General features: G+C 34.6%; 1 protein-coding gene across 1 annotated transcript in view; it reads left to right on the top strand.

Moving 5' to 3' along the window:
* The first annotated feature begins 926 nt into the window (after window positions 1-926).
* Window positions 927-13,933, top strand: part of LOC150090969 (uncharacterized) — a 206,047-nt gene continuing 193,040 nt past the window's right edge. Inside the window, exons 1-4 of the mRNA XM_090378931.1 lie at window positions 927-930; window positions 1,079-1,209; window positions 7,011-7,132; window positions 10,096-10,134. Coding sequence (XP_090235057.1) covers window positions 927-930; window positions 1,079-1,209; window positions 7,011-7,132; window positions 10,096-10,134 — 296 coding nt within the window. The remainder of the gene's footprint in view (window positions 931-1,078; window positions 1,210-7,010; window positions 7,133-10,095; window positions 10,135-13,933) is intronic.

The following is a 13,933-nucleotide window of genomic DNA, read 5'->3' as shown; positions in this document are numbered from 1 at the left end:
AATGGTTAATGAAGTGGTTAAGAAGTTTTTTTTGTTTGCTGATGCTGTATAGGCCTGTTTCCTAACATTATTGTGCGTGTACAAATCCTAATTTAAGGGAGTTGAAATGCTTTCATCTCCCTTAAATTAAAATAAAAAATTTATCAAATTTCAAATAATAAAGTATAAATTGTCTTTATATTTTTCTGCCTCTTATCTGTGTTTACAACTGATAGTGGACACAATTTTAATAGCAGAACATTGCACTTGTTGGTCTTTTATTTCTGATTTGGTTTAGAAAAGCCATATTGAAGAAATGAAATTCTCAGGAATTCAGAACTAGAAGTTGAGGATATGTTTTTTCTTAACCAGTTGTTTCTTCAAAAAAAAGTTTATTTTTAATATTTTTACAATTTTTTTTTATCTTAAAAATCCTGGTTTGATTTTTGACAATAATTTTAGTCTAATGTGGGAAATCCATAAAATTAAGAATAAATTAATTTTTAAAAGACTTACGTACCGAATTTTCATTTTTATAAAACTTTTTGAAATTTCATGAACAAATTATTCCACGGAGCCCTGTCTACAAAAAATAATCTCTGTAAACTCACTCAAAAGCAGTAGAATCATTTATAACAGAACATCCTATCTCTTGGTTTTGAATCTGTCAAGGAATATAACGTGAAATGAGATGGCAAAGTCCTGACATATCAGGGAAATGAGATTTTGAAATTCTGTGTTCATATTTAGATATTTCTCCAATAGTAAAAGATGTGTTTGTTTGTCAGGCCCTTATATTTCTTAACTAACATGAATAACATTATACTATTAGGCATAAATACCACTATTTATAATTAAATATTATTTTTATATGCTATTTGTATGAATTAAAATTCATGTGATTTTTACAGTTTTCCTCAGTTTTTATTTTTATGCTGTTGATTATAATGAGTATGCGAATGCGTTGATTAATAAGCATATTTTTAACTGAACAGAGTAAAATGAATCCCTTAGAAACACTCACTTATTTAAATGTAGGTTGCAGCTTGTTACAGAAAATTATTACATTTTGTTTGATTGTTTATATTTTGTTTCTCAGGTCCTATTGTGGAAATACCACTAGTGACTTCTTTAACAGCACCGTCTTGTCAGAATTGTAAAGCTGTCGGTGGAAAAGGCTCTTCTCTCGCATTTTTAATGAAAATGTTGTCACATCCAGGAACTTATTTGGTAAAACAATTCCAGTTTTTATTCATGCATATTTCTTTATAAACTACATGAAAACTTATCATTCATTGCATTCTGTAGTTACTGACCTTTTGATTCTGATTTCTTATTCATTAATGTCAGTTTAATTTTATGATCTAGTTTCTCACACTTAAAAAACATAAATTTTGTTCTCCACCTTCACAAAGTGGCAAGTTACCGTATTTCCCCATGTATAAGATGCACCTTTTTTCGAAAAATTTGGGGTAAAAAAACTGGGTGCAGCTTATACAGTGGTTGTAGATTTTTTTACTTGCATTTCCCGCTTTTTCACGCTTGTTGTCTTTGCACTCATTGTTTCACACTTGTTACCGGTATATTAGGTTACGTTTTGCCCCGTTCTGCCCAGAAATGGCTCAGAAAAGATTTTCGTACAGTGCTGAATTCAAGTTATGAGGAGTTGTATGAATTTTATGATGAATAAAACTTGAGTTCAATAACTTTATGTAATACATTTTTTTTTCAAATTTCGGTCCCCAAAATTAAGGTGTGTCTTATACATGGGGAAATACGGTATATTGTTTTGTTCATTATGCTGTTCAACAGTTTGCCTTATGGTAATATTCAAAATAATATCCAGATTTTAATTAATTGAAGAACACACTTCACTGTGTAAATTTTATAATACATTTCACAGAGAATTTTGATTTAATGCAACAATAAAATGTTACATCTCCAGAAGTTGAAACTATACTCTGAACCTTCCTCAGTGTCGAGCTGCAGTGATTGAAATGTTAATTTCTTAGCTGTATTGATCAAATTCGCCATTAACTGCATTATATAATTTATACAATGAAGTATGTCTTTCAGTTAACTCTGTACTCTGTACTCATAGTAATGCCCCCTTTCTAATTACATTCAGGTTTTTGTAAAACTTGAATGTAGTCAGAAATACTTAATAAAGAAATAATTTCAGAAATATTTACTTCTTAATACAGAAATAATTTCTTATTCAGGTTTTTTAAATGAAATATACTATTAAATCACAATATACTATTAAAAAATCACAATATGACCACAATATACTATTAAAAAATCACAATATGACCACAATATACTATTAAAAAATCACAATATGACCACAATATACTATTAAAAAATTGCAATATACTATTAAATCACAATATGAGATACAATTAAAATGATGCCTTTACGCTACGATTGTAGTTAATTTAAGAGCTGTCTGTGGTATATCTACACCTTTATTTAATTATATAATTTTAAGCTCTTATAGTATTATGCCTTGTTGCATTTATATTTATTATAGTAAATAAAATATGTAATTTTTTCAAATGGAATAATAATAGAAATTTTGCCACTATAATTTTTGTTGCTACATTTTGTTAATAAATTTGAGGAAAATAAATCTGAAATCCATTAGGGGCTTTAGCCACAGGCTGAAAGAGATTTAGACAACGTAAAAGTTAGTGCAAACGCATCATATTAGTACACAGCTAAACTCTGAATTAGCAAAAATATGCAAAGGCAGCATCGTTTAGGTTATATCTCAAATTGTGAATACCTTCACAACGAGTTGCCATGATATTGCACTACTTCAAATAAGTAACGCTTCACCAAAGAGAAGACTGTTGTTACTTATTCTCAGCGGATACCACCACCCAGACGTCACCGTTTCAGGGCTATTTGGCTCTTCTTCGGTGGGTAATGGAGGTACTGGTTAAAGAAGCACTGCAGGATCATCCAGAGAAGACTTCAGTTATAGTGCAGACACAGCATAGGTTTGCTAAGGGGAAGTCTTGTCTGACCAGTTTGATTGGATATCATGATGTGGTCACAAAGGAACTGGATGCAAAGAATAATTTTAATATCATATACTTGAATCTTAGGAAGGCTTTTGATACTGTTGCTCACAGAAGACTGCTGCGCAAATTGGAAACAAATTGCTGCTATGGATAAAGGGCTGGTTGAGTGGGAGAAGACAGAGTGGTAATCAATGGACACTGCTCTTCATGGAGTAATGTTATTAGTGGAGTCCCCCAGGATTCAATTTTGAGTCCATTGTTGTTTTCTGTATTTATTAATGGTACTGATGATGGTATATTAGTCATAATGTCTAAGTTTGCAGATGATAGATATGAAGGTTGGCAGGATTGTTAATGACACTAATGACAGTACGCTACTGCAACAGGATCTAGAAAAGTTGAGCAGATGGTCTGAGAAGTGGCAATTGAAGTTTAACATTGACAAATGCAAAGTACTGCATATAGGTAGCAGTAACCCAAGAGAAACATGCCAACTGTGTGGTACTACACTCAGGGAGGTGGAGAATGAAAAAGACCTGGGGAAATTGTGCAGTCAGATATGAAGAGCTCTGAGCAGTGCAGACGGTCAACAAGAGTAACTCATGGTGTCTTACTGCAATAATTAAGGACCAACACCAGCCAGGAATTAAAAATTTTACTATAAAAATAAAATATACAGAATATAATGAAATACTGTGATACACTATCGAAAGACTAAAATATTACAATAAAATAAACTACGATAAAACGTTAAAAATGTAGTTAGCAATAAAATTATCTAAAATAAACTGGATTAAAAGTGATAAAACCTGAAGCTTTCGGAGACTGCACTGTTGAAGAAGGAGACAGCAGTCTCCGAAAGCTTCAGGTTGTATCGCTTTTAATCCAGTTTATTTTAGGTAATTTTATTGCTAACTACATTTTTAACGTTTTATCGTAGTTTATTTTATTGTAATATTTTAGTCTTCCAATAGTGTATCACAGTATTTCATTATATTCTGTATATTTTATTTTTATAGTAAAATTTTTAATTCCTGGCTGGTGTTGGTCTTTAATTATTGCAGTATGGAATTTCCCAGCCCCATAGGTCTGTTTGAAGATCATGGTGTCTTGTCAATGATATACAAGAATTTTTCTAACTGAAATGGACTTGAGCAGGACGCAGCTTGAAGACATGATGACAGATGGACTAAGAAAATAACAGAATAGTACCCAAGAGGAGCTAAAAGAACAAGGAAGAAAACAACGCAGATGGACAAATGAAATTCAAGAGGTTGTGGGTAGTAAATGGAAAGTTGCTGGAGAGGCCATCATCCTGCAGTGGACTGAAAATGGCTGATAATGATGAAGAGTGTATCTCTGTCATCATCATGACCTGTGATCATCATCAGCATGACCTCTGAGCTGTGTTCACAGGTCATCATGATGATGATAATGATGATAAGTGTATTATGCCTGTAGAAGCTGTGCTTAAAAACCGAGAATAACTTATGGGGGAACCCTGCATCCTCCACAACAGAATAGTACCCAAGAGGAGCTAAAAGAACAAGGAAGAAAACAACGCAGATGGACAAATGAAATTCAAGAGGTTGTGGGTAGTAAATGGAAAGTTGCTGGAGAGGCCATCATCTTGCAGTGGACTGAAAATGGCTGATAATGATGAAGAGTGTATCTCTGTCATCATCATGACCTGTGATCATCATCAGCATGACCTCTGAGCTGTGTTCACAGGTCATCATGATGATGATAATGATGATAAGTGTATTATGCCTGTAGAAGCTGTGCTTAAAAACCGAGAATAACTTATGGGGGACCCTGCATCCTCCACCAGTCATAGATGGGAAGTGAATGCAGACCTCTCCAAAAAAACTAGTAGACAGTAGTGTATCATGCTGACTAAGCTGCCACAGAGGGCTAGCCATCACATAACAGTAAGTTTTCTACTGTGTGACAACCGTTAGCAATACAGTAGAGCGTTGAAAATCCGAATGTCAATAATCCATAACGAGTCAGTGTCATTTTTTTATGCTGGTGCCATAAAATAATTTCAGTAAGCACCAGTTATTGTGATCATGTTTGCGAATCGAATTTTGTTTCTATTAAATGCCAATTGTAATAAGTGAAAATGGGAGGAATGTTACCCACAGTCTATAAAAATGAAGATATAAATCACAAATTTATACTTTTATTTCATCTTATCAATTAATAAAATTAAATGATATAATTTGTTAATATACATACAATACTTAATATACATGAAGTACTAACTAAACATAATGCTTTGTAATCTGATATTTCTGTTCATTGAAATTTGGGAAGGGGGGGGTTGTAAAATCTAAAACAGTAAAAAAAGATAAGCGTCAAGCAATAGCAAAGAACAGGGTACACAGATATTGCAATACGATATGTGCAAGTGAGATACAGAGTAAAAGGTTTATGAGTTTATATATAGGAATGAAGAGATTCTGAATATTTAGAGAGTTATATTTTACCGTACTGTAATTATGGTGGTCTTCATCTTTTAAAAGGAAGCAAACGTTTTTAACAATTAAATCGAAGATTGGGATTCTAAAGACTTTCAAAGGATGAAAGCGAGTCTTCATTAGCAAAATTTTACAAGGTTGAAAAATCAGCCATAACAGAAATTAAAAAACAAGAAAAAAATTTTAAGGTTCACATTGAAATTTGATTCAGATGATGGTGAAAAAAAAAAAAGAAAAACCATGAGAAAAGCTAATGACCCATCCCTCGAAGATGCTGTTTGTTGTCTTTGTAGTTGGGTGTTGGGAGCATCAGCAACTAAGACCATATTTCTCCGTGTATACTGTCTGTAAATGCATGCGTTCTCTGGTCGATTTTCTGCTTTTCTGGACAAAAAACTGAATTTCTTGGAGAAAAAACCTTGCTGCCTTCGCCTGAGACCAACTAACTCAGCCATGTTGTGAAAAAGGCCAATAAAAATTCCTCGCATCATCGATGGACTCGAACTCGGGTCCTTTCCACCCGGGGTCGGTAGGACAGTGATTCTATCAACTGTGCTACCCATGAGAGCTAGGTACGAGCAACAGACTGAATTCTGTCTAACTCAACTACTGTTGCTGAAAAGCGTGAGAGAGCTGGCAGCAAAGAAACGAAGTTCAAAAATGATGCAGCAAAAATGAAGTAATTATTTTCATTAAAGACCTATACATTTGTGTTATTATGGCTGAAAGTTCCATTTGTTTTGTTACCTATGAATAAAAATAATGTTTTTATTTCTAAACTTACTAAACCTTTTTTTTAGTCTCCAGAACAGAATTGTTTTGATAAGTTCAAAAATTCAAACAAATCGGAAGTCCAAACTACCCCCCTTCCCAATTAGTTTGGGTTATTGACATTCTACTGTAATTGCATCAATTATACGTCATTCATACAGCACAGGTCAGGAATTAAGAGACAAGCATCTCTACATATCCAAGCTTATCAGGCTCCACCAAATGGACAGTTTGTTTCCTAACTGTGTGCTTCAGTTGATCAGTTGCTATGGCATAGACTGTCAGTGATATGTATAACCAATAAATCCTACAGAGATGACACAGGCAGACAACTGTTAGAGACCATGTGATGTCCTAACTTAAAAGACTACTAGGACCAAATACATCTATAATATTATTATATAGCTTTAGCTTGTAAAAATTGGACTTTGCATCAAGATATAAATCAGAGATTATTTTATACATATAATATTAATTAAAATATCAGATAGTGTGGAAAAATGGAATTGGTATAATTCCACAATACATTACATACACATGTGGCTGAACCAGATGTGACAGTATGAATATTCACAGCTGTTTTTCTCTACATCACAGATTCAGAGCAGTGATGTATGTTCCATTTATGACAGTCTTTTTTGACACCCTGTATAAAAGCTGTTTTACACTTTTTATTAAAATATTAAAAAAAATGAGTTCTGCAAACTGTCATTGGTAGATATAAATTTTTAAAAAATACTTGTTATAGGCAGATGATATCACATTTTTTGTTCCTCGGGGAATTGTTCTAACAACTGTTGCTTATGAAAAGCATTTGATGGCACATAGCAATCTCAGCATAGCAGTTGACAAGCTAAAGAAATCAGCAGGGTATGTAGTTTAGAATTTATAATTATAAATTTTAAACATCACCTTAAGAAGAATGATACCTAAATATTAATTGCAATGTTAATTGCTTTTACTTTTTTTTTTTTTAACAGTGGTAAAAAGAACTGAAAGGTTACTATGAGATTAATATATATATGAATTTAATTGGATGAAACATACATGGGGCTTTTTTCTCTGTTTAGTGATTTTTCTTTCCTGACATTTAATTCTCAATCTGTTTTGGTTTGCATTAAGAATTGGAGCTGAGTTTTATAGGTAGCAGCAGATCCTTTTGCCTTCTAGATTAGACTTAACTGATTATTTAAGTTAGGTCTGTTCCTTGCTTTCTGTAAAGGACTTAACATCTTTGCAATGAGAAATTCTTGAAGAATTTTTCCTGCAAGAATTTTTCATATCTGTGTGATTAAATGTGAAGATTATCCATTGTTTGTGTGGCAAAATGTTGAAGAATAATCCAGTATTAACTTCAGGATATCATAGAAATTATAAATAAACTAAGGATATTGCAGTGAATAATTGTGCAATTCAGAGTGTACCTACAATCACCTATGTAATTAGGAAATGGTCTGTAAGCATAAAATATGTTTTCTTAACATCTTAATATTATTTATTTAAATAATATTAAGATGTTAAAAAATTACACGCTTCAAAAAAGCGTGTAATTTTTTACTCTTAGTACTTTTACCTTTTTCACTTCCATGACTTTATAATATCACATTAAGAAAAATAAAAATGCTTATAACCAAATTCTCCCCTTAAATTTTTTTAAATATAATTCAAATGGCACTCTCTCTAAAAGTATGTAATGTGAATGCAACCTGACTGTTTCCTTAGATAAGTACAAGTTTGTATAAAGTTGCCCCAAACTCGTGGCATCTTTACACAATGTTTTTTAAACTTCTGTAACTGATATTTTTTCCTCCTATCTCCTCTTATATCATTTAAATATGCCCTTAAAATATAGAAGCCTAATTATGGCTTATCAAGAAAATAAATAGAAAATAGATGGAAAGGTACACAAAATAATCTCAGTTTATGGTACCTAATTGAAATTTGCAATCATTACTGGACCATGATGGTTATCATTTTTTTTGGAAATTTAGCCAAAGATCTAGTCTTAATCACAGGAGGATATGGTCAATGAACCAAAACACTACATATTTTCTTCATATCCTGCTAGATCGGGCTATTTCTGGCACATCAGTAGCAGCTGTAACTACTACCAAGACAGAAGTGGACAGAAAACGCTCAGATGTACTTACATATCATGCTTGCCCTTCAGTACATAGTCATCTTGGCAGGTACGGAACTAATTCAAAACAACCTCAAAGTTGCTGGATGATATTCTGGTCCTCTCCACATCAGATGACCAAGTGATGAGTTTTATTAAGACTTTTATAGATGAGCTTACTTGATTTTATTTCCTTAGTTTTACCGCATAAAAAAACTTCATTTATAGGGAAAACTGATAATTCTGTGAGTTGAGTGACAGTGGTTTGAAAGGGCCACATGATAATCAGTCTCAATTTTTCTCTCTGCTATAGTTCCATGTTTTTCTCATCAGTGTTGCTCTCTGCCTGCAAAGACACTGACTGACTGACTGACTGACCTGACTGGGGTGCCTCCGTAGCCAGGTGGGCAGGAGCAGCAGTGCGTATCACACGCTTCTTGATTAGACCAGGGTTCGAGCCATTGACCACCAAATACGGAAGATGCAGAAAGGATAGGGAATGACCACCGCATATCCCCAGAGCAATATGGCCTTAGTTGCTAATGCTCCTAAAATCCAAATAATAACAACCTGACTGAGACTGACCTGACCTGACCGACCGACCGACTGACCTGACCGACTTACTTACTTACTTGACCAGTCTTTGGTTTGAAATGAGGTGAGCCATGGCTTTAGCACACAGAACATGAAAAGTAACATACAGAAAAACTGCAGAGTACCACAAGCACAATATTATAATACCAGGAAAGAAAATAATAATAATGCAATTGACACTGCCATTTTGAAAATATTTGAGGTTGGACTGAAAAATAATGTCTTAGTTTAAAACCTTGGGTTCCGTGGCAGAGTAAGTTCAAACTAAGTTATCCATGTTGCAAATTGGCACTGGTTAGTGTTTGTGCAGTAGCATTTCTGTGTGGCTGGTCATTTACAGATGAGCACAAGTTACACTGTTATAAATGTTATAAACCTTTGAACACTCAGTTCAAACACTATATGAATTCTTTTTTTTTTTTTTTTTTTTTTTAATTCTGTGGGGTTTTCTACATTGAATTTTTGGAAAAGTGGCTACATTCAATTCAGTCCAGTACATCAAGACAAACTCAAAAAATTAAAAATGCATCAGACCTAGAAACACGGCAATGTTGCTTTAATATAACTGTACAATCTTGCTGCAGTCATGCAACTCTAGCAAGAACTTTTCGAACTGGATTTGCAGTAGTTCCATATCCCCGCCGCCCCCGTATAACTTAGTCCTTGCTCCAAGCAACTTTTCTTTTGTTGCCAAAGCTTAACATCTCTTAGGAAACAGATATACTCCAATGAAGGAGTTTGTGCATATCCCCCACCAAACTTGGTACATTTTGTCTAACACTTAACAAGTAAAAAGAATTTTACGTGTTAAGTGTTAGACAAAATGTAACAAGTTTGGTGGGGCCTATGCACAAAATGATAAATCAAATTAAAGAACTTTTTTTCTTTTTGATTTATCTTTAGTTTTCAGTCCACCCTCATACATAGGAAATAGGTATCATCACTAGAATCTACTACTGATTTAGAGGAATGAGAACACATCAGGAAAGCGAGTTAATGATAATGGTTTTTGTAGTCTCTTTCTCTTAACTTTTGAAAAATTTCTTTATTGAATATAAATTTATAGTGATAAATGTATGTATTAGTATAAAATATAATTAAACCTTTTCTAATTATGCAGTTTGCACAATGTTGGAGAGACAAAAGAAATGTGCATAAGGTAAGTTTTTTCATATTGTTAAAATATCATTATATTCATACACACGAGGTGATTAGTGAAAACTGGCTACAAGTCCGATAAAACATTATTATAAGTGGTGTCCTATTTTTCATACATAGCTTTTGAGGATTAAGTTTGCTACTCCACATAAAAAGATAAATCAAATTTTTTAGTAACAAACTTAGTTTGCTTAATGCTACATAAGAAAATACAGCTTTGGCCTCCATTTACACTAATGTTTTATAGCACTTGTAGCACCAGTTTTTGCCAGTCACTTAATTTTTGTATAATCTCTCTCTCTCTCTCTCTCTCTCTAAATCAAGTTTGCATGTTCGTTTATCTAACTTCAATAAAAAGAACACGTCACTTTAGTGAAGGTAGTCCATAAGTCATCTCAGACTAACAAATCATTTGAATACAATTGTCACTGAGGAAGATAAATTGGCTGTAGTCCTCCGGTAATATGTGTAGATACTTGCATATTTACAAGAGTGAACTCATGTAACCAGTATGCCACCACATAAACTACACAGACCATTGATGACCATTGTGGTCGTTAAACAGCTGCACTGAAACGCTTATCACAAAGTTGTTAACTCTTCTAACCACAATGGCCATGCTGCATATAAATGGGAGTTAATTAACTAGTTAAAACAGCAAGTATCATTGCTGTTTTAACTAGTTAATTAGCACTCACTTCAATCCAGATGAACATTTGAATGTCATTATGATTACCTTGAAGTAAACACCAGATGTAATCTCACATCATAGCTGCATCCTACCTTCTATGCTACCTTTTCTCCATTGCTTGAATGTCTTGATGGAAATGTTCCTCATTCTCCCCATTTGCATGTTAATTTTGTTTGAAAATAACTAAGCATAAGTTCAAGAGCATATTGTGTAGCTTTAGGAATATTCGGTATCTTCAGTCATGCATACTGTCCAAGAAAAGTTTCCACAAGCTTTTTATTGTGTCTGCTCTCATTGAGACTAGGAACTCATTCACTACAAACTTAAATGCCTTCCAGGCATTCTTTTCAAGAGCAGTCATTTTGTCTTTCTTTCATGTTTTTGCATATCAGCATCTGGTTAACCCATAAGGGTTAACCAGATGCTGAAAAAAGACTTTTGATACTGTTGTACATGGAAGACTGCTGCACAAATTGGAGCAGTGTGGCATTGGTGGAAAATTGTTGCTATGGATAAAGGGATGGTTGAGTGGCAGAAAACAGAGAGTGGTAATTAATGGACACTGCTCATCGTGGACTAATGTTATTAGTGGAGTCCATCAGGGTTCACTGTTGGGTCCATTGTTGTTTTCTGTATTTATAAATAATATTGATGATGGTATATCAAGCTTAATGTCCAAGTTTGCAGACAATACAAAGGTTGGCAGGGTTGTTAAGGACGCTACTGATGCTATGCTGCTGCAACAGGATCTGGAAAGGTTGAGCAGATGGGCTGAGAGGTGGCAAATGAAGTTTAACATTGACAAAAGTAGTAGTAGTAGTAGTAGTAGTAGTGGCATGTGATGCAAGAAAGCAAGTGTATGAGCTTATTCAGCATCAGCCAAAAAAAAAAAAAAAAAAAAAATCACACCATTCCCTCCAAATGCCTGTCCAGTTCCTCCTTAAATTTATTCGACCTATCAACATCCACAACGACAGATGGAAGTTTGTCCCAGCAATTAACCACACGCTGGCTAAAGGCAAATTTCTGCACATCTATTCTACATCTATCCTTTCTTAATTTGAATTTATGCCCCCTTAGGTTCGTAATCTGAACAAGTGGAAGGATCCCATCAGAATTCAGCGTGCTCAATCCATTCAAGGCCTTATATACCTCAATCAGATCACCGCGCAAGTGCCTAGTCTCTAGCCACTGCAATTTGCAGAACTTAAGCCTCTCTTGGTAAGAGGATCCCTTCATTCCCCTCACCAATCTTGTTGCCCTTCTCTGTACACAATCAAGTAAATCTACATCCTTCCTAAAATGAGGCTTCCAGACCTGTACGCAGTACTCAAGGCGTGGCCTGACCATTGCCTTATACAGAGGGACAATCACCTCCTTCTCCCTGCTAGCAAAATTCCTATATATCATTGACAAAACCCCATGACCTGCCCTGGCAGCCTGTCTGCATTGCTCAGAAAACTTCATATCTGACTTGCACAATTACTCCCAGGTCTTTTTCATTTTCTACCACCTTAAGCATAGTACCACACAGTTGGTACGTTTCTCTGGGGTTACTTCTGCCCATATGCAGTATTTTGCATTTGTCAAGGTTAAACTTCAGTTGCCACTTCTTAGCCCATCTGCCCAAATTATCTAGATCCTGTTGCGGTAGCACACTGCCGTTACTGTCATTAACAACCCTGCCAACCTTTGTATCATCTGCAAACTTTAACATTAAGCTTGATATACCTTCATCAATATCATTGATAAATATACAAAACAACAGTGGACCTAACACTTAACCCTGTGGGACACCACTAATAACATTAGTCCACGAAGAGCAGCACCCATTGATTACCACCCTCTGTCTTCTCCCACTTAACCATCCTTTTATCCATTGTAGCAACTTACCATTAATACCATTCTGCTCCAATTTGTACAATAGTCTTCCATGCGCAACAGCGTCAAAAGCTTTCCTGAAATCCAAATATATGATATCAAAATTATTTTTTGCATCCAGTTCCTTTGCAACCACATCATAATATCCTATCAAATTTGTCAGACAAGACTTTCCATTAACAAACCCATGCTGTGTCTGAATTATTGCTGCAGTCTTGTCTAGATGATCCTGCAATGCATCTTTAACCAGTGACTCCATTATTTTACCCGGAACAGAAGTTAAACTAACTGGTCTGTAATTACTCGTGTCACCCTTCGATCCCCCTTTGTGAATTGGGGATACATTTGCACATCTCGAATCCGTGGGAACCTCCCTTGAGTCCAAGGATGCTCTCATAATTATGGCTAAGGGTTTGCTTAGTTGCTTTGCCGCCTCCTTTAATATAACTAGATAGATCCCATCCACCCCAGGTGCTTTTCTTATGTTTAACTTCAGCAATTTCTCCTCCACTTTGCTCTCAGTTATTACAAAATCATTAAGTATCCTGCTACAATTTGATAACTTTCTGCCATTTTCAAACCTTAATAATTCTTCATGTGTGAATGTAGATGCAAAATACTCATTCAGTTTGTTTGCTATCTGAGCAGGATTATCAACATTCGAACCATCAATGTCAAGTGGACCAATCAGATTCATCCCCTTCCTTTTAGAGTTTATATAAGTAAAGAAATCCTTTCTGTTTTTCTTAGCATCTTTTGCCAAGGATTTCTCGTAATCTGCCTTCACCTGCCTAACCTCCTTTGTGACCTGATTACAGATTAGCTTATATCTACCATAGGCTTCTGAGTCGCTTGATAATTTATATGCATCCCATGCATTTTTCTTCTCTGTTACGAGTCTCATTAGTTCATTAGATAACCATTTAGGCCTAAACCTTGAACAATATTTCTTAATAGGTATGAAACTTTTAGTAGCATCCACGATTAATTCCTTGAATGCTTGCCACTTAGAATTTACTGTTGGTAACATTGTCAGTTGATCCCACCGTACAGAATTTAAAAACTTTCTGAGACCACTGTACTCACCATTACGGAAGCAAAAACCCTTTCCTTTACCCCTGATCGTAATTAAATCTTTAAGTAAATCCCACATCAGTACACTGTGATCACTGCCACCTAGTGGTTCCTTTATCTGCAAATTCTTAATACACGAATGATCACTGCTGAT

This window comes from Mastigoproctus giganteus, chromosome 1, assembly GCF_048544385.1.
Source record: "Mastigoproctus giganteus isolate SK-2022 chromosome 1, ASM4854438v1, whole genome shotgun sequence".
Lineage (NCBI taxonomy): Eukaryota > Metazoa > Arthropoda > Arachnida > Uropygi > Thelyphonidae > Mastigoproctus > Mastigoproctus giganteus.
The sequence above is the reverse complement of the archived record's forward strand: the minus strand, read 5'-3'. Positions and strand labels throughout refer to the sequence as shown.